Source organism: Trichoderma ghanense (assembly GCF_004382785.1).
Source record: "Trichoderma ghanense strain CCMA-1212 chromosome Unknown scaffold_9, whole genome shotgun sequence".
Taxonomy (NCBI): domain Eukaryota; kingdom Fungi; phylum Ascomycota; class Sordariomycetes; order Hypocreales; family Hypocreaceae; genus Trichoderma; species Trichoderma ghanense.
Window position 1 is genome coordinate 413,856 of NW_027395672.1, and position 18,394 is coordinate 432,249.

At 57.5% G+C, this 18,394-nt stretch overlaps 5 protein-coding genes across 5 annotated transcripts; 3 read left to right on the plus strand and 2 right to left on the minus strand.

Moving 5' to 3' along the window:
• Positions 1-422: 422 nt before the first annotated feature.
• On the plus strand, positions 423-4,838 carry CCMA1212_007222 (uncharacterized protein; the record flags this gene model as incomplete). Its single annotated transcript, XM_073704394.1, has 2 exons — positions 423-449; positions 2,601-4,838. The coding sequence occupies 2 exons, from the start codon at positions 423-425 to the stop codon at positions 4,836-4,838; spliced, it is 2,265 nt and encodes a 754-aa protein (XP_073557061.1).
• A 1,347-nt stretch (positions 4,839-6,185) lies between these two features.
• CCMA1212_007223 (Protein kri1) lies at positions 6,186-8,301 on the minus strand (the record flags this gene model as incomplete). The annotated part of the gene is made up of 2 exons (XM_073704395.1): positions 6,186-8,047; positions 8,112-8,301. The coding sequence occupies 2 exons, from the start codon at positions 8,299-8,301 to the stop codon at positions 6,186-6,188; spliced, it is 2,052 nt and encodes a 683-aa protein (XP_073557060.1).
• Positions 8,302-9,064: 763 nt separating this feature from the next.
• Positions 9,065-9,900, plus strand: CCMA1212_007224 (Vacuolar protein sorting-associated protein 21; the record flags this gene model as incomplete). Its single annotated transcript, XM_073704396.1, has 3 exons — positions 9,065-9,146; positions 9,209-9,272; positions 9,344-9,900. The coding sequence occupies exons 1-3, from the start codon at positions 9,078-9,080 to the stop codon at positions 9,898-9,900; spliced, it is 690 nt and encodes a 229-aa protein (XP_073556974.1). The 5' UTR covers positions 9,065-9,077.
• Positions 9,901-11,007: 1,107 nt separating this feature from the next.
• CCMA1212_007225 (uncharacterized protein) lies at positions 11,008-14,090 on the plus strand (the record flags this gene model as incomplete). Its single annotated transcript, XM_073704397.1, has 3 exons — positions 11,008-11,233; positions 11,290-11,624; positions 11,691-14,090. 3 exons carry the CDS (start codon positions 11,008-11,010, stop codon positions 14,088-14,090), a joined length of 2,961 nt encoding a protein of 986 aa, XP_073556973.1.
• A 900-nt stretch (positions 14,091-14,990) lies between these two features.
• On the minus strand, positions 14,991-18,385 carry CCMA1212_007226 (Phosphatidylinositol 4-kinase pik1; the record flags this gene model as incomplete). Its single annotated transcript, XM_073704398.1, has 5 exons — positions 18,292-18,385; positions 17,957-18,143; positions 15,409-17,851; positions 15,128-15,332; positions 14,991-15,030 (listed from the first exon to the last, which is right to left on the minus strand). Exons 1-5 carry the CDS (start codon positions 18,369-18,371, stop codon positions 14,991-14,993), a joined length of 2,955 nt encoding a protein of 984 aa, XP_073557073.1. The 5' UTR covers positions 18,372-18,385.
• Between the last annotated feature and the right edge of the window lie 9 nt (positions 18,386-18,394).

Here is an 18,394-nt window from a genome sequence, read left to right on the forward strand (position 1 = left end):
GTGGTTGTTTTGCTGGCACTTCTAATCTGTGTTGACAAGCTGTCGTCAAGTCTCCTGGTCCTGGTCGCTTTGTTTGCTTTGTCGAGAGGGACTGGAGTCCGCCTTGGGCGACGGCGTGGTGGATGCTGGTCCCATGTAGAGTAGATAGATACCTTGCCTTGCCCCACGATGTTCCTGGTTGATGCCCGCTTTCGTCGTCGCCTTTTGCTGTTTGACATCCACACGCAAGGGACAATGCATCAGGTACAGACAAGACCTACAGGCCAGACATGCATGATACAAAGAGACAGGTCATGATGGATGGAACAAGGAACACGATACTGCAGTAAACAGACCAGAGACCAAGTCGAGTCAGGGGATGCCCTGCAAACCCCCAGAAAGATAATACAACCCTACCAAGTCCAGCGCACAACGTGCCCAAGATGGCCATCAAGCCCATCTCGGCGATGGTGCATCGCGGTCCCCGGCCCACCGAATCCATCTGCTAAGCTGGTTCTGGTGGCTACTTGTTTGTTGTTAGCACTGCTTCACCGGCTTGGGTCTCTCCTTGATTCGAGGCATTCTTGGACTTTTGACTTGGTTTGCCGTCGGGTCTCAGCTGGGGCTGCAGACAGGTCGCCGTCGCTGCGAGGGTACGTGCTGCAGACGCCATGGCGCGGCAGAGCGTGCATGTACCTGCTCTGGCGGGGGGACCTGCTGGGTACGAGGGCGGTACAGTAGGAGGACGAGGTTGCCGAGATGGGCGGCCGTGATGCGGTTGGCATGACCTCCACCATGCTCGTTCGTTCGTACATACAGCCGGCGAGGCAGGACAGAGAAAGGGCCTGCCTTTGAGTGCTTTGCTTACTCGCCTTTCGCGCGATTGGGACTCGGCGGCTCATCTGTTGTATGTGCTGTGTTTACGGACAAGATTGGATATGCTCTCGAATATACTATATCTCCTGGGATACTTCCGTCTTCCACCACCTTCTCCATTCTCGATCCTCGTTATCCTCGCATCTTACCTCCAGAAAGCGCCGCCTCCTTTTGCCAGCAGCATCACCGCACCTCTCTGCTGGTCTCTGCTCAAACCCTCCGCCACCCCCCTGGAAGAACGCAAGCCCTGCCGGGCCTCAGAAACGGTCAGCACTGCATTGGGCCTCCAAACAGGCTGGCCAGCGGATAGTCCATGTACCGGCACCGACTAAGACGCCAACCTGCAGCCCGACGCTCCACCATCTGAGCTTTGCTGGCCGTTTTTTTCTGCTATTGTCGATGTGGTGACTGCAAGATTTCCTGTTGCGACGAATACCTTGGAAGGAATCCGAAGCACCAGGGCCGAGGCCAGGCCAGGACCAGCGCATCGATCGAGTCGACGTCGACGACGCCTCGCCCAACGCGCATGACACCATCTTCGTCACCTCCGTTCTCCCAATCTCTCTCCCCCTTTCACCTTCTCTCCCGCCCTTCCCTCTTCATTGTTTTTTTTTGTCCTCCTTGCCGATTTGCTCTGTAGCTTTTTTTTCCCTTTTTGGCGCATCGAGGCCTTGCTTGGGGCCACGAGCCCGAGTCGGCGGGAGGCATCCGATGTGCTGTTCTTTGGGCCGTTGCAGCAGAAAGGCTTAAAGAAGAAGAAGTCGACGACGGACGAGGTTCATTTCCCATCGAATTCCATCAGCTCAGGCTTTCCACTGGACCTGGAGACAACGGGAACAGACCAACGGTCGGCTCTGCAGATTTTCTCGATCCAATTCGCCCAACCGTCTGTTTGATTCCATCTGGTGTCTGCTCAACTCCGTATTACTACTTCGTATCATCCCGCCTACCGATTCCCGCCAGATCAAGATCGGATCAAATCAACCCGTACTAAACCGCCGCAAACCACCTCGCATCACGCCCTGTCAATTCACGAAACAACTCCTCTGCTCAACTGTTGGCACTGACCAGCCGCTATAATACAAAGCACAGCCGCTGTCCTTCCAGGTGCGCTGACATCCTGGCCATTTTTTTGAGGCCCTGCGGTGCCCGCGCTTGCAGCCATTCCAGCCCCCCATTTTCCACCTCCGATTCCCTCCCCTGCCACCAGCTTTTTTCCCTCCCAACCCAGGCCCTTCCTTGACATCACCGCCCTGGTCCGCCTTTGCCTCTTTGTCTGCCCTCGGAGCTGAAGCCCGCCTTTTCCTCACGGCGTCTGCGGGCAATTGGGTCTCCTGCCGCCTCTCGCTGCGCTGCACGATTCACCTGCGTGCATAGTTGCACATCATATTGATCGCATCTCGCGTCCAGCTGCTTGTTCCTGCCGCCGCTCGACCCCTTGCAACGCTCGGCTGCCCTGAACTGAATCGGCATCGGCGTCTCCCCCCCCGGGCTCCGTCTGGTCTGGCGCACATCACCTCACGTCGCTGGTCCGAGTCTGGCCAAGCAGCGGATTGTTCACCTCTATAGCCTCTCCTTGTATTGTTTTTTTCACCCCTTGCTGTCGCTGCTCGAGCTGGCTGTAGCAGTCAATCCAAGTCCCCCAAACGACTCGACTCATCCATCGTCACCGGCGAGCTCCTCTCCTCTGAGCTGGTCCTCGCCCGCGCCTCCGACCATCACCGCCGGCCAGCTGGCGGTGACAGACCTCGTTCAACTTGTCTCTCCTCCCCCCTGCGCGAGGCGGCGCCGCAGACTTGTCCCAGCGACCTCCTCCCGCCCCTAACGACCGTAACGCGATCCACGAAGACACGCACTCACCCAAGCAACGCCAGCAGCAGCAACACGCCCTGTCGCAGCCTCCTCACGAGCCTCCCACCAGGCTCTCAACCCCGTCTACGCAGCACAAGTCTCTCCGCCGGACCCCAAGGTTCGACTCTGCGCCCGCGCCCAAACCCCAGCCGGAACGCCGCGTCCACATCGCCGCTGCCTCCGCGGGCTTCTACCCCAGCATTGTATCCCTTGCCGACTCCGACTCGTCCTTCACCGGGCTTGGCCTGTCGCTGTTTGACGAGGCTGACGGGGAGAAGCGCCAGCAGCCTCAGACCCAGCGATCGCGTCAAGATCCCCCGGGCACTGCGAAAGCCCAGAATCCCGACGCTTCCACTGACGCCGCGCAGCCAAGGCTCAAGACTCCTCGCATTTCCAAGCACACCCACGACGCGATCCTCTTCGCTCTAGAGGAGGCTCTCCGCGGACCTCACCCCTTCACAGCAGACGAGGTCGAAGAATCCGCCAGCATGTCCGACCTGATGACCGGTGGCCATCCAGCCACTTCCAATGGCGCCGCTCTTGCCCCTGGTCGCATGCCGGCCGCCGCGCCCGCGCCCACAAGTTCACCGTCGGGCATTAGAGGGCCTAGGATGATCATGCAGGAGCGAGCAGCCAGAGAAGCGCGCCAGAGGGCAGAAGCCCGGCAGAGAGCCGAAGTTGAGCAGCAGGCGCTGGAGAAGAGTCGCGCCGAGCAGGAGGCGCGAGTGCAGCAGGAAACGGAGCGTCGCAATGCGGAACGGCGCGCTGCTGGCGTTGCTGCTGGCCAAGGCATGACTGCCGATGGCCAGCACCCTATCAATCCTTCGCACATGGGCCAAACCACCCTCGACCCGTCACATCCTCCGCGCGCTGCCGTCGCGCCCAACCAGGCCCTCCCGCCCCAGCAGCGTCCGGCGCAGATGGCTGGCAACCAGCAACACCACACCCCTCCCCAGGCATTCCCGGCCGGCAACCCAGCGGCGCAACAGCACGGAGACACGGCTGCCGACCCTACCAAGCCGCGCAACTCGTTTCCCCATGCGTTTGAGCGATGGGAGACGCTGTCTGCCCACTGGGAAGGACTGACGAGCTACTGGATCCGCAAGCTCGAGCAGAACAAGGACGACATTAACCGCGACCCCATGAGCCAGCAGCTGGCGCGGCAAGTTACGGATCTGTCCGCAGCTGGCGCCAACCTCTTCCACGCCGTGGTCGAGCTGCAGCGCCTGCGCGCCAGCTCCGAGAGGAAGTTCCAGAGGTGGTTCTTTGAGACCCGATCCGAGCTGGAGCGCGCTCACGAGATGAATGCCATGCTGGAGGCGGCGCTGGAGAAGGAGAGGAGGGAGCGCGAGCAAGCCATCCGCGAAGCCATCGACCACGAGCGCGGCGTGTCCAAGACGCAGAAGCAGCTCGCAGAGATGAGAAAGGAGCTCGCCATTTCCAAGGAGGAAGCCCGCCGGGCGTGGGAGGAACTCGGGCGTCGCGAGCAGGAGGAGCGCGATAGGACCCTGTCGCTCCAGTCAGGGCATCCCACCGTCGTGGGCGGAGTCCAGGTAGTGCCAATGACCCAGGGCGGCGGCCCCAGCCGACACAGCAGCACCAGGGAGCACGGAGGCTACCAGTCCGACTACCAGCGGCCGGCGTATTCCATCGAGCAGGCTGCCCAGGGCCGAGGACAGACGACCGCGGGAAGCAGCAGCTCCGGACAGGGACAATACCAGACTGGCCACCAGGAGGATCCGAGCCGTCGCGCAGGCGCTGGCTCCGAGGGCGGCTACAGCGAAGGTGAGTACCTTATCGATGCGCAGGGGAACTTCATCCTCGACGGGGACGGCCGTAAGATCCCCTTCGCTGCGCCGCCCTCCACGTACACAGGTTCTGATTTGGATCCAGAAGACTACGACACCCCGGCCACGACAAACCCCAGCGGCGCCAACATGCCCTCGTCAACATCGGCCCCCCAGCCCCAGTGGACCGGCACCTACTCCAACCCCCAGGACTACTCCGGCCAGGGCTACGGGACTCCGGGATGGGACACGGTGCCCAGGCATCACCATCCCACGCGGCTGAGCGACGTCATCGAGGAGGAGGATGAGAGGAGCCGGACCAGCGCCAGCCAGAGCCGAATCTAGGGGATCGACTGACGCCACAGCCGCCCTTCTCTCACCGATTTCTCGCCCTCTTACGAAGCACACCTGAATCCCTTTCAACGTTTGGATATTCCGCAACGAATCTTGTTACATAGGAACGCAGATGACCTTGTTACGACTACGAACGCCCTTTGAGGCAAACATACATTTGCATTGAACCGAAGGGGGCTATGGTTTTGTGCCTTGTCCCTTTGATTCCCCGATTTTGTCTTTCATCCTCTTTACTTTTCTGCGTTAATTGAGGCATGTTTCTTCGGGAGCTTTGAAAAAAACGTCGTCGGCTCTCAATTCCGTCATGGCCACCGATGATTCTTTTGCCATGATGTACGTTTTGCGACCATTCTCCTTCTTCATCCTAGCGAGCCAAGCATCTGCACCATAGAGAGCAACGGAAAGCCCTGCACCTCTTTAGTCGATACACATTTGATGATACGCTGCGTTTGGTTTCTGCATTTTGCTCTTCTTGTTATTCTCGGTTTCGGGTGGGATAACTCTGTCTTTACTCGGCAACGCCTCTAACCTTTCTTCCTTTTTTTTTCCCTAGCCGAATTGATTGGGCGAGGAGTGTATTTGTTTTCCGTTGGAGCTTTCATTTCATTGAGGGTCTCTTTTTCAAAGAAGAGAACAGAAAAGGATCGTTTGAGAAGGCGATAGATGGGGATGACGATGGGATGCCTTTTAATGTTTCTGCTGCAATTCTTTTTTCTCTGGCTTGCTTTGTTGTCTCTTGTGTGTACTTGAGCGGCGGAGTTTTTCTTTTTTCTTTTTTCTTTTCTTTCTTTCTTTTAGTGTAAAGGAGGAATGAAGATTTGAACCCGTCGGGGGCGAAAAAACAGGAAGAAGTATTTGGCAGTCTTTACTTTTTTTTTTTTTCATGAGTGAGTTTTTCCTTGCGGAAAGACATGGATACAGACGGAGAAGAAGAAGTTGAATGGAAGAGAGGTGACGGATACAGAGTCGAGGGGAGAACTTGAAAGGGGGGGAGAGAGGTCCCACTGTGTATTCTCATGTATATGCCTTACGTTTATTCTCACAGGATATGATTATTCTTTTTAACTGCTGTCGTGGTGTTATTTCAACATCTGAGATTTCATGGGTCGCTGATGTGATGTACGATTTATGAATACGAAAAGGTTCCTATTCGAACAAATATGGCATCTTAATGTATGAAAGGAAGATTATCTAAGTTACCTCCCATCTATGGCACCATTATATATCCCGTACTTTTGCTTCCTCATCTACACATAAAATACACACTCTCCCATACCCCTAAAGAAGATAAACAAAGAAGAAGCAAAGCAAAAGAGCGTCAAAAGATATAAAAGCAAATCAGCTCTCGCTCTCCTCCGCCTTGCCCTTCTTGCCCTTTGACCTCTTCCTCTTCTTCCTCGTCCCGTCAACATCCCCAATGATATTACTCGCCCCCTCCTCCTTGTCCTCCCCGTCTTTTTTACTCTTCGTCTTGTCCTTACTCCTCTTCCTCTTCTTGCTGTTATCCTCCTTCCCTCCTTCATCCGCACCAACCAGCCGCTCAAACCCGTACGTCGGCCCCGTGCCCTCATACTCCCTGCCAAAAACATCTCTGCGCCACTGCCTCAGCCGGGCCTTTTTCCCAAGCATCTTCCTGTCCTTGCGCTTCTTCTCCACGTCCCGGAACGTGGCGAGCTTCTTCAGCCCGGCAAACTCATTGAGCACCTTGTCCGAGGGCGCGAGCAGGATGTCGCGCGCCGTCAGGCCAAACGCCTGCGGGGAGGTCTCGCGGTAGCGGAACCCGCCTGTGGCGCTGGCTTCCTTCTCCTGCTTCTTGAGGATGTCGTGGTCTGTCAGGTGCAGCTTTGCGTCGACGAGGGCTTCGAGCTTGGAGCGTTCCTGGCGGGCCTTCTTTTGTGATTCTTGCTTGGCGCGTTTGTGGTCTGATGACGACTTGCGCTTCTTGGCCGCAGGCTCTTCCGCGTCATCGTCGTCCTCTTCCTCAGCGGCGCCTTGCGCTTCTTCGTTGTCGTTGTCGTTGTCGTCGTCGGTTAGGGTAATCTTGGGCTTGGCCTCGTCGTCCTCAAAGTCGGGGATGATGTCCTTGATGTCAATGTCGTCGTCCCACTTGGGCTTCTTGGGCTTCTTCTTCTTGCTGCTCTTCTTCTCCCCATCCACGCCCATGCCGTCCTCATCCTCGGAAGCGGCGTTGGCCTCGTTGATGGCGTAGTACTCCTCGTCGAACCACTTCTTCATCTCGTCCTCCCACTTGTCGTTCTCCCACGCGTCGTCCAAAAACTTCATCCACTGCTCGTCCGTCAGCTCCTTGCCAAACGCGCCGGCCGCCTGCTTGATCTTCTGGAGCTTGGCCTCGGTCTCCTCGAGCTTCAGCTTCCGTAACCGGGCCTTGTCCTCGCGGCGCTGCTGCTTCTCGGCCTCCTTCTTCTCGCGCTCGAGTTCTCTCTGGCGCTTTCGCCCCGTCTTTTCCTCTCGTCGGACGGATCGCGCGGCGGCAAAGTCTCGGGCGTATGACTTGAGGACCTCGTTGCTCTTTTCCGGGTCTTCGAACCGCAAGTTGTAGGCCTGCTCGAATTCTTCCGCCCTGTTGTCGTCCTCTCCGTCGTCAGACTCGAACGCTTCCCATCTCGAGCCCTCTTCGGGAACCCAAGCCCGCGCTGCCATAAAGTTGGACAGGAACGTTTCGGGGTCCTTGTCTGCATTGTTGACGTCGACTTCCGAGAGCTTCACGGCCTTTGCTCTGGACGGGTGCACGCCATTGGAATCGGTTTGCGCGGGTTCTTTTCGCTTGATGAAGCCATCCTCGTCCTCGTCGTCGTCCGAGTCTTGCTCGGCCTTGGCGGCGTTGATCTCGGACAAGAGCGATTGTTTGATTGCGTCCTGCTCTTGCTGGTATGTCTTGGGAGCCTCCTCTTCGTCATCCGAACCACCGATGTCGCCTTTCAAGAGCTTCTCTCGCTGGTAGTCGCGGAGGAAAACGGGCTTCTCCTTCTTCTCTTTGGTTGCTGGGGCGGTCTCGTCGTCGGGCTGGTAGAAGGTAACGTCCTTGTCGTAGACGCGGGGGTCTTTGTTTCGAATGGCTTGTAGTGTGGCGGAGATTTGGGCGTCCAGATCCTCGGTCGCGAGGAAACCGTCTTCGTCTTCTGTCTCGTCGGTGGAGGAAGAGTCGTCGTCGTCGTCGTCTCTCTTGAGCTTCTCCTCCACTTGGGGAACGTTAGCATACAAGTCCACCTGGTTGGGGCAAGCAAGGCCTCGTTTGGCACGCACATCTTTGTTTCTCTTCTCGTTTCTTGTTGTATTCAAAACGGCGCGCATACTCCTCGTTCACCTTGAAGCCGGAGCTCCCAATTACTGCTCCTGCATCGTCTGAGTCTGAGTCGCTGTCGTCGAGGAGCTTCCGCTTGTTCGAGTTGGACGGCTTGTCCTTGGTTGCCGCCTGAGATATCCGCCCAGCCATTATTGCAGCTGTATCAGCCCTCAACTACCTGTCGTAAAGAAAGGGTCAATGAGGCGTCAATGTTGGCGAATACCGTGAATATCAGAATAAGAAAAAAAAAGTTGCTTGAACCTTGAAGGATCCGCGGCTGCAGCAGAAACTATCTAACTAGGCCCGTACTAACTTTTTTTTTTCTGCCGGCAGATCAGGCCCAAAGAGTTTGGCGGGGAGCGGTCGGGCATAGGCGTAACGTTTGGCCGAGGCAGCCCCGCCGAAAGCGCTTCAAACGGTGGGCTGAGATTGGTCAGTGGGTGTTACACAGACAGGCATCTGTGCGGAGTGATGAGTACCGGCATTTAGCCCTCCAATGATGCAGAAAAACAAGTACTGTCTACTCCTACCCGCTTTGGCCTCTCGTACCCCGGCTGTGAGTGGCTGGCGCTCTCTGTCTTGTCGTCCGCAGGCCCTCGTCATCGTTGCGCCTCATTCGGCCGCTGCTCCATCAAATGCAACCGGTGCTTTCAGGTGTACTCGACTTCGTACCCACCAGGAACTTGCTTGCTACTTACTGCTGCTGCCACTGACCACCAGAAACTGCGCCATCCTGCGCATCACCTGCAGTGGCCTGTATTTTTGCACTTACAAACAACTCTCGCCCGCAGCTGCAAGCCGGCAAATCCTCGATCGCCATCAGCCTCGCCCGCCTCTCCGAATACCTCCGCTAACCGGCGCTCTTCTCCTCTCTGCTTTCAAGCTGCTTATAGCATCCAGAGTCCCCCAGCAGGTGCCGCAGAAAGATGGCGGAAGCTCCCAAGCCCAGCAGCAGCGTCAAGCTGGTGCTCCTCGGTGAAGCCGCCGTTGGAAAGGTCGCCAATCCCGCCCTGCGATACTCATGTTCGATGGCTTCACTTACTGACGTCTTTTGCAGTCATCCCTCGTCTTGCGATTCGTCAACAACGACTTCCAGGAAAACAAAGAGCCGACCATTGGTGGTAAGCCGTCCTTTCCCCAACCCTCCCGCCAGCCCTTGCGCTCTGGTCCTCGACTAAGTCTGGACTCGCAGCGGCTTTCCTGACGCAAAAGTGCAACCTGCCCACGCGAACCATCAAGTTTGAGATCTGGGATACCGCCGGCCAGGAGCGCTTCGCCTCGCTGGCCCCCATGTACTACCGGAATGCCCAGGCCGCCCTTGTCGTCTACGACATCACCAAGCCCACATCCCTCGTCAAGGCCCGACACTGGGTCGCCGAGCTGCAGCGACAGGCCTCGCCCGGCATCGTCATCGCCCTGGTAGGAAACAAGCTGGATCTGGCGGGCGAGTCGCAGGGCGCGAGCGAGGACGCGGACGGCGAGGACGGCGGCGACGCCCGCAAGGTGTCGACGGAAGAGGCCCAGTCATATGCCGACGAGGAGAGCCTGCTATTCTTCGAGACGAGTGCTAAGACGGGCCACAACGTTACCGAGGTCTTCACAGCCATTGCAAATGCGATCCCCGAGACGTCGCTCAAGAGTGCCAGGGGACCCGGCGCAGCGGGCAATGCGAACCGGGCTGCAGACGAGCAGCGGGTCAACTTATCAGGGCCGAGGGATGCGGGCGCAAAGGATGGATGTGCCTGCTAGATGGGAGAGACAGTTGGTTTGATAAACAAGATACAAAGCACCATGCCGTCGGTTGCTGTTGCTGCTACTGCGCCGCCTACCTACCAGACGAGGATCGGGGTCTGTTATGGCATGTCATTCGGGAGTCAGAGTCCTTGCGTTCCGGGAGTCATTTGCGTTGTTATAGTTTTGAGTGCGCCATGTCGTTTATCATTTAGACGTCTGCTAGTTTCTGCTGCAATAGTATCTCGCCGTCGTTTGACTGTCTGTGGTATTGGGGCGTCTTTGCCGGCATAACACGGCAGCTGTGAATTGCACCAAGCACACGGTTGCGTTGTTATCCATGGTTGCCGTGTTGTCAACCCTATCTACAGTTGTCTCTTCATATCTCCATTATCGCCTAGTATCATCTTCAATACCTAGCATGACATGATGGATTCATTATGCATCATGCGATGCTAGGTTGCGGTTTGGAGCAGCTGTTGCCGAACCGCCCATTGATTCGCTCGCCCAAACGACAGGCAGTTTAGGCTGCAGTCAACGCTTCGCCCTCTGTGATTCGCCACGTACAGCTGCCACAATGTGACGGAACGGTAAAGCGTTACATCAATGTCAAAAGTGAACTCAAGGTGAGGCCCAAGTCAACACCGACGCATAAATCGCCCTCTGATTCAAGGTATTACACATCGCCGCATAATCGTCAGCCAGCCCATTTGATGCGATTCCGCAGCCTCCTCAGAAGAAGCATGCCGGCACGTGACCCCCCAATCGCAGCTTAGCGGCTGCTGGTCGTGCTCGCCTTCCAACTTGTCAGGTCCACTTCTTTTTTCCGAAGCGCGTCAAACTCCTCACAATCTCAGCACTTGCACCAGCTTTTCCTTTTCTTCTCTGGCTGTTCGTACGGGCTGGACGGATTGCGGACTGGCAAACTGCTGCCTCGTGGTGCGTGAATGAAGTGCGCTGCCGCGGCCCATTGAGTCACGCCGTGACGTGACCAGCTTCTGCCTCTTCTGGGACACCTCTTCGTTTGGTGGCTCCTCCAACGGTCTCTGGCCTATCCTCTATCGACTATCGCGAAGCCTCATGGTCCAGCGCAGATAGACCTGGTGCTGGTGCCCGCTGGCAACGATGGCCACGTCCATTTCCGAGGCTCAGGCCGAGCTGATCAAGTACGTTTGGGGTTCCATCTCCAAGTCAATGGACCACTTATCTGATGGAGACACGATACTGACTGCGGCTCTCAGCTCGTTGGCTCCCGACGATATCCCGCACAAACTGCGATGCGCCAATTGCAGCAAGCTGGCTGTCAACGCCCTCCGCCTGCCATGCTGTGAACAGGCCATCTGCGAAACTTGTACGTCGCATGCTCTTGATGAACGCTCTGTCGGACCAAGCTCTAATCGCACAAAGGCCACTCGAACCTCCCCCAGTCGTGCCCCGTCTGCGAGCACTCTCCGCTATCCGCGGCCGACTGTAACCCTAACAAGTCCTTGCGGACCACCATCAGGGTATTCCTGCGTACGGCGGAGAAGAAGCGAGAAGCCTCTCGGCCAAAAGAAGCCAACGATTCCGCGCCCCCCACGCCGGTTGATGCGCCGAAGCCGTCGCTGCCCGACGCCGATGTCGCTACTCCGATGGAAGGGCCGGCAGAGAAGGCGACAGACGCCAGTGAAGAAGTGCCTGTGCAAGAATCGGCGCCGCGGAGCGCTGACGAACCGGCCGCTGGCCACGAGCAGGATCAGCAGGTTTGATTTGCCCAACAGTTTGCTACTCCTTATTGTTACCATGCTAACGTGCCCCGTCCCCGATAGCAGAACACAACACTGAACAATGCGGAAGAATCGCTGCCGCTGAAAGAGCAGACAGATCTCGCTGAAACCCAGGGTGTCGAAGGCCCAGCTGATGAAGGCGATGACACGACCAAAAGCCAAGAGCCAGATGGCGCGGGCGAAGGCGACGATGGCGCTGGCCAAGCCGGCAACGACCAAGAACAGTATGGTGGCGATGCAGCCAATGGTGGATTCCAGCAAAACATGATGTTCCCAGGCGGCGACTTCAACCAGATGCAAATGATGATGGCTATGCAAAATGGGATGGGGCCTAATTCCTTTGGCGGGTTTCCTATGATGGGTAAGCCCCCCCGTCGTCCCTTTTACAGTGCTGTTCAGACGACTGACCGTGCAGCAGGCATGCCGGGGATGGGCATGGACCCGATGCAGAACATGTACATGAACGGAGGCTTTCAAGGCATTGGCATGAACGGCATGGGTGGCTTTGGAGGGGGTTTTGGACAAGGCTCCAATGAGAACTGGAACGGTGCACAGTCATGGAATTTCGACCAAAATAATTACAATCAAAATGGCCCAGGCATGGGAACTGGTGACTATGGGAACTTTAACTCAGGATTCCAGACAGGATACAATCAAGGTAATTATGGCCACTTCAATGACTATCGTCGCAACAACTACGGCCGAGGCCGAGGCCGTGGCCGCGGATTCTATGGAGGCTACGGCCGGGGCGGTTACCATCAGCACGGCGGTGCCATGAATCACTATCAAGACCAGGGCCAATACTCCCAGTACAACCAAGGACAAGCGGCAGCAGCCTTCCAGGGCCAGGGCGAAGCCGGGCAGCAACCGACATCCACGACGGCAGGCGCTCAGGTTGACGAGGGTGCCAATGAAGGCGCAAGCCAGACCAGGGCATCAGAGGGCGAAGCTGGCGCCGACACTGACGGGCCCAAGCAAGACGACTCGGAATCTGCACCGCGCGAGGTGCCGGGCAACGACGTCTTCTCCGGGGGCCCCGTGCGCCCATCAACAGCCCAGCCAGATGGATCGAGTGTGCAAAACCGAAACGGTGTAGCGGCCATCCGCTCCATCTTGTCCGCGCCGGACGCACCAATCAATGCTCCCAAGGGCCCGAAAGCCATGCGCCAGGGACTGCCCAACACCAGCCTGCTGAACCTGCGAGCACGGGGTTTCCAGATCGAAGACAGCGGCCTGCCAGTGCCAAAAGCTGCTACCATGCCGTCGCAGGGGTCGCCGTCGAACCCGGCTACTCAGCCCGGCTCTAGAAGTAGTACCCCCAACCTGGACAGATTGCGGGACCGTGATCCCCATCGTGATCGCAGCAGGGAGCATTTCAGGGGTCACGATAAGCGTGACCGAGGCGGGGAAATCGACGGGCCCCATGGTGGCGCCCAGGAGAAGGACCGGGAGCGAGAGCGAGTAGATCGCGCCCGAGACCGAGAGCCTGAACGCTCTGGCTCAAGGGTGAGTAGTAGAAGCCGAAGCCTAGACCGCAGCAGCCGCAGCCCAAGCCGCAGCCGTGGGCATAGGAGCTCGCACAGACGACAGCGACGTCAGCGTTCCGAGTCTGTAGGAGACGAGGACAAGGACGACTCTTATCGCCGGAGGAAGCACCGGAGCAGCAGGAGGCATCACTACGACGAGGATGACGAGCAGCCATCCCAACGACCCAAAGACGACAAAGCAGCTGAGAGATCCAGATCGGCCTCGCCCGATGATGCTAAACGCTCAAGCCACCGCAGCCGCAAGGACAAGGACAAGGATCGAGACTACGAGCGGCGCAAGGACAAGTACAGGGAAGAAGAGGACGACCATGCGAAATCCGGCCATCGCTCTTCACACCGTGACCGGGGAGACTACGAGCATTCGTCGAGGCGTCACGACAAGGAGCGAGAGCGCGACAAGGATAGCAGCAGTAGCCGCAAGGATAAGGATCGCAAGGACCGATATCGTGATCGTGATCGCGATCGCGACCGAGATCGAGACCGAGACAGAGAACGCGATCGTGACAGAGGCCGAGACTACAGCAGCCGGCACGGCAGCGGCAGCAGAAAGCATTCGGCCGATGGCACTGCCACCCCAGGCGGCGACAAGGGTTTCGATCCGCCCACGGGCCCGCGCGGCTTCGACCTCAAGGGAGGCTCTCGTTCTGCCGGGAGCAGCGCGCAGAAAGACGCGCACACTCTGGAGCGCGAAGCGCGGAACCGCGAGCGCCTGCTGAAAGAAGCCCAGCGCATGGCCGGGCTCGCAGGCCTGGCCGGCTCGAAGCGCAGCCGAGAGGACGCCGACGACGGGGGTCGCAAGGGACGGCGCAGCCGGCGCAGCGACGCGGTCGATGGAGACGGCGAGGAGCGGATGCGGAGGCTCGAGGCCGAGAGGGAGGGCGGCCGCTGGGGCTAGAAGCCCCTTCTGGCGGAGCAGAAACAGGCCACGCCGGCACGGTACGAGCGGCATCCAGGCCAGGAGGATGGCAAGGATGGCGGCCCGGGGCGGCGCGTTGGTGGGACGGGCGCAGCAGGGCGGCGAGCCATGAAGTTCCTAGACAGCCTGCGTTGAATGACGATGGTGAGGTTGGCCTGGGAGGAGACATCAAGTGGCCTGGGGAGAATATGAAAGCACATGGAAACGTGGTTGGACTGATTGATGGTCTGACTGATACGATGGGGTGAAACTTGCTCCATCGAAGTGCAGCTTTGGGAGCTGAAAGTCGCTGCGATTGCATGCGTGTCTGATGTATATGTAGTTATCAACAAATCCAGACCATGGGTCTGTTTGCATTCAAGTCATCTGCAGCATGTTTACTGCGTAAGCACGTACTTAATGAGCAGGGGTGTAAAAATGATGTAGAATAAATGCATAGTTGATATTCTTGATCTCCCTCGTCTAGAGTCATAATTCTTGTCGCCCCCCCCCCCTGACTACCTACTACTACTCGATAAAGCAGCGCCATTCGCATATACACAATGCAGGTATACCTCAAGCATGGTAAGTACCTAGCTGAGAATGCTCATACAAGGAGACACTAAGATATGAAGGTAGCCAAGATATGATCCCCAAACTCGCGCGATCATGAAAGAGAGACAAGTCACTCTCTCTTGCTTCTGGTATGTAATCTATGATATCTTCCTTTGGTATATGTAAGGGGAACATTGACGCCTTGTTTTTTTTTTTTTTCGCCAATTCGAACGCAAACATTGAGACCTGCTTGTGGGACCTTTGACAAACCACCGCCTCTTCTGTTGATCTCTGTTCCTTGATGGTTTTGAAAACGCCCGCGTACATGAACGGTAATTTGTACGTCTAGTATATACCCTGTGTGCGATATTGGAAAGTATCGTACCTATGCAACCATTAGCATCCTCTCCCTCTTTCTTCTCACCCGTCTTTAATTCACGGGGGATAAGGTACTTGGTAAAAGGGGGAAAAAAAAAACTCACAGTCGTGTGTAATAGCTGCCATACGACTTGGCAATCAAGTCCGTCTCGACAAAGTTCTCCGCCTCGTCCGCGCTGAGATGCAGCTGGAAGCGCTGGCGGAGCGTCGTCGTGGCGTGCGCCACGCCCACGGCGAAGCACGGCATCTTTGAGTCTCTGCCCATCATTGCGACCAGGTCGATGATGTAGTCTGCGGAGCGTCGAAGAGCTAAAAAAAAAGAAAAAAAAAGGGAGAGATTTTGTTAGAAGCCGAGATGATTTGTCTTCATTTGAAATGGGCTTACCTTGAAAAGCTTGTTTACACAACTTCTTGTAGTCTTCAAAGTCTGGCGAGTTGAGTCCTCCGAGAACATCCACATACTCGTGCGTGAGCTTAAACGGCGCGGCCTCGAATCCAACAGAGCCAGGCGAGTTGGACAGCATGAAGCCAAAGTCGATGTGGATAATGTGTCCCTCGCTGTCGATGAGCACGTTGCCGTTGTGCCTGTCCTTGAGCTGCAGGATGTAGGAGATGATGCTGTACGCGGCTAGTGAGCGCTTAAAGGCATCGAGGCCAGCCTTGTAGGGCTTGCTGTCGGGCTGGCCAAATGCCTTGATGAAGTGGTCCTTGAGCGTGGCGATTCGATGCCGTGGATTCGTTCCAGCCTCGATGGATGCGAGCGTGAGACTGCGCTTGAGCGAATGGAGGGACACGCCGTTGGCTATCGTCTCGATGAGGCCGGACGACTCTCCGGTCACGAGAATGCGCATCAGCTTGACCCAGACATCCACCTTTGCTTCCACCCAAATCTTGTGGCAAACGCTGATGAGCTGGCACGCAAAGGCCTCCTGCCTCAGGTCGGCGCCCGTCTTCACAATGACGCTGACGAGGTCCCAGTTCTTCATCCAGCCGTAGGGCGACGACTTGCGGATCCGCTCCTTCTTGGCCTCCCAGGCTTCTCCAAAGACAGCCGCACTAGGGTCGTCGCGATCACCCCGGCGCTGGACGCCTCCCGTCTTGATGTCGTTTTCCATCCTCTCCCTGCCTGCGCTGGCGTTGATGTTGGGGTCCACCGGGGCCTCCTCCTCGTCCAGATCCGGATCGACGCCCTGTATGGCGCTGGCCGTGCTGGCCTTGGCCATGATGGTGTCGAACGTGGGGCCTTGCTCGTCTGCGTCAAAGCTCTGCTCTTCGAGGCTCTGCATGCTGGCAATGATCTTGGCTCGGATCGCAGCCACCTCGTGCTTGGGCCGCTTGCCGCTCGTAGCCTCAAGCTGGGCGAGCATCTGAGAGGCTGTCCTCATGTGCGTGGCTAGCGCAGAGAAATCGGGCTGGTCGGCGCGAGCCATGTTGAGCGTCATCCGCCGTCGAGAGCCGGGACTGGGCGATCGCGAAGAGTAGGGCCCCGACGTGCGCGGTGTCATGGCATCCAGCGTCGTAGACGCAGTCGTAGCTCCGCTAGAGAACCGCTGGTCGGATTTCGAGTGGTAGCCAACGGACGGAGGCTCGTCGTCAAAGGGTTTGAGCAGTGGGGAGCTCCCCAGATCGCCCGAGGTCGGCTCGAATACGCTGTCAATGACGGGCTCGGGAGGCTGAACGACCTGGGAAGCCCTGGGAATCTCTGAAGAGAGGTCAAACAGTCTTTTGGTGGGCCCGCTGCCACCGAGAAGAGTGGTCAACAGTCGCTGGTTGTCCGGGCTCTCGGGGTCAAACGTGAAGTCGTCTCTCAGCACCTCGATCATTAGTAGATACGGCACCTTCTCGGCGCTGTTCAGAACCGTGGCCTCGGCAGGGTTCAGTCGCACAACTCGATGATGGCGACTTTTGCCCGGCGCCCCATCAATCAGCGTCGGAGGGCAAATGATGGGAATGTCGATTTCGGCAGGCAAATCTCTGCCAATCAGGGCCAGCTCGGCTCGCAGAGCGCTCATGCGGGCGGGTTTCGGGACGGCGACCAGCCGGTTGGAGATGCCTTCCAGCGCAGACAAGAATTGGGTTTGCGATCGGAAGTAATGCTGTCTCAGAAGCTGTGCCTTCTGCGCTGGCGAGAGGTTCGTTGGGCTCAAGTGCGATTTGAAATGGTGAGAATGTCGTCGATGGATGCCGTCCGAGGGCCTGGCATTGACTCCTGCGGACACGGGAGTTGATGGTCGCGACGGGCCTCTCGGTGACGGCAGAGGCAGAGATGCGGTGCTGAGCCTTGCCTCGAGGGATTTCATATCAAGCGCAGACGGTCTTTTCGCGTCCGGGTTGAAGGCCGGATTCAACGGCGAGTGGGAGATGGGAACTTGCGAGCCTGCTCGTCGTGGCGAGGGGCGAGCGTCCACGTCCATACTGGGATCGGATGCGCTCGGGGATTTTGGCTCCTTGACGCGCCGGGGCTTCGAGATGGGACTGGCGATGGTGTTTGCCCTCGTGGGCTTTGTCGAGGCAGCGGCCGGGATGGGCTTTGGCGTCTCACTTCCGTCCGAAGCATCCTCGGTGATGGGCTGAGGCTTGCGAGCCTGTGCGACAGCAAGAGGGCCAGCCCATCTGGGTATCATTGGCAAGGCGACGCTCGCAAGGACAAAGCTGGAAAGCACGGCAACGGGCAGGACGTTTTCTTTGATCTTGTTTTGGCGCGCAGTGTCTGCCAGCCCAAAGACAATGTGCTGCACCTTGTTGTAGACTCGGCGACACGTCTGAAAGGCATTGGACTGCGGATTTGAGGACAGGTCGTGCAGATATGTCTGGAAGAGCCAAAATGTCTGCGTCAAACAATCAGGTCAGCATCTCGGTGGGCGGCGAAATAGGTCTCGTCCCGTTCTCGTCGAGCGTCGTGTTTTCGCGACCTGTCGGCTACGGCTACGTACCAACAATGCGGCAGTCACAGACTCCTCGCATAGATCCAGCAGAAACTCCTCCAGAGCCATTGACTCATTGTCGACGCTGATGATGAGGTGGCATAGCTGCGGCAAGAAGAACTCGATGTCCTCGTACGGGAATTGGCGCAGCTTGTTGCAGAGGACATAGTGAATGCCTACATGGTCGGCGTAGCGACTACAGTTGCATTGAAAGACGCACGTTAGCTCTGTACGCATCATAAACTCTCACTGCGGCTGGAACTGAAGCTGCCAAAGCTCCGCAAAGCTCCATTGCTCCCAGGCAAAGCTGGGTGCGGAAGATGCCAGGTGTTTGCCAAACTCACGAGAGGTAGGAGACGGAGAGGAAGGGATTCGCATTGAAGACGTCGGATTCGAGGAATCGCTGCAGCAGGTCCCACGACATTGGGTCAGGCGAAGCTGCAAGCA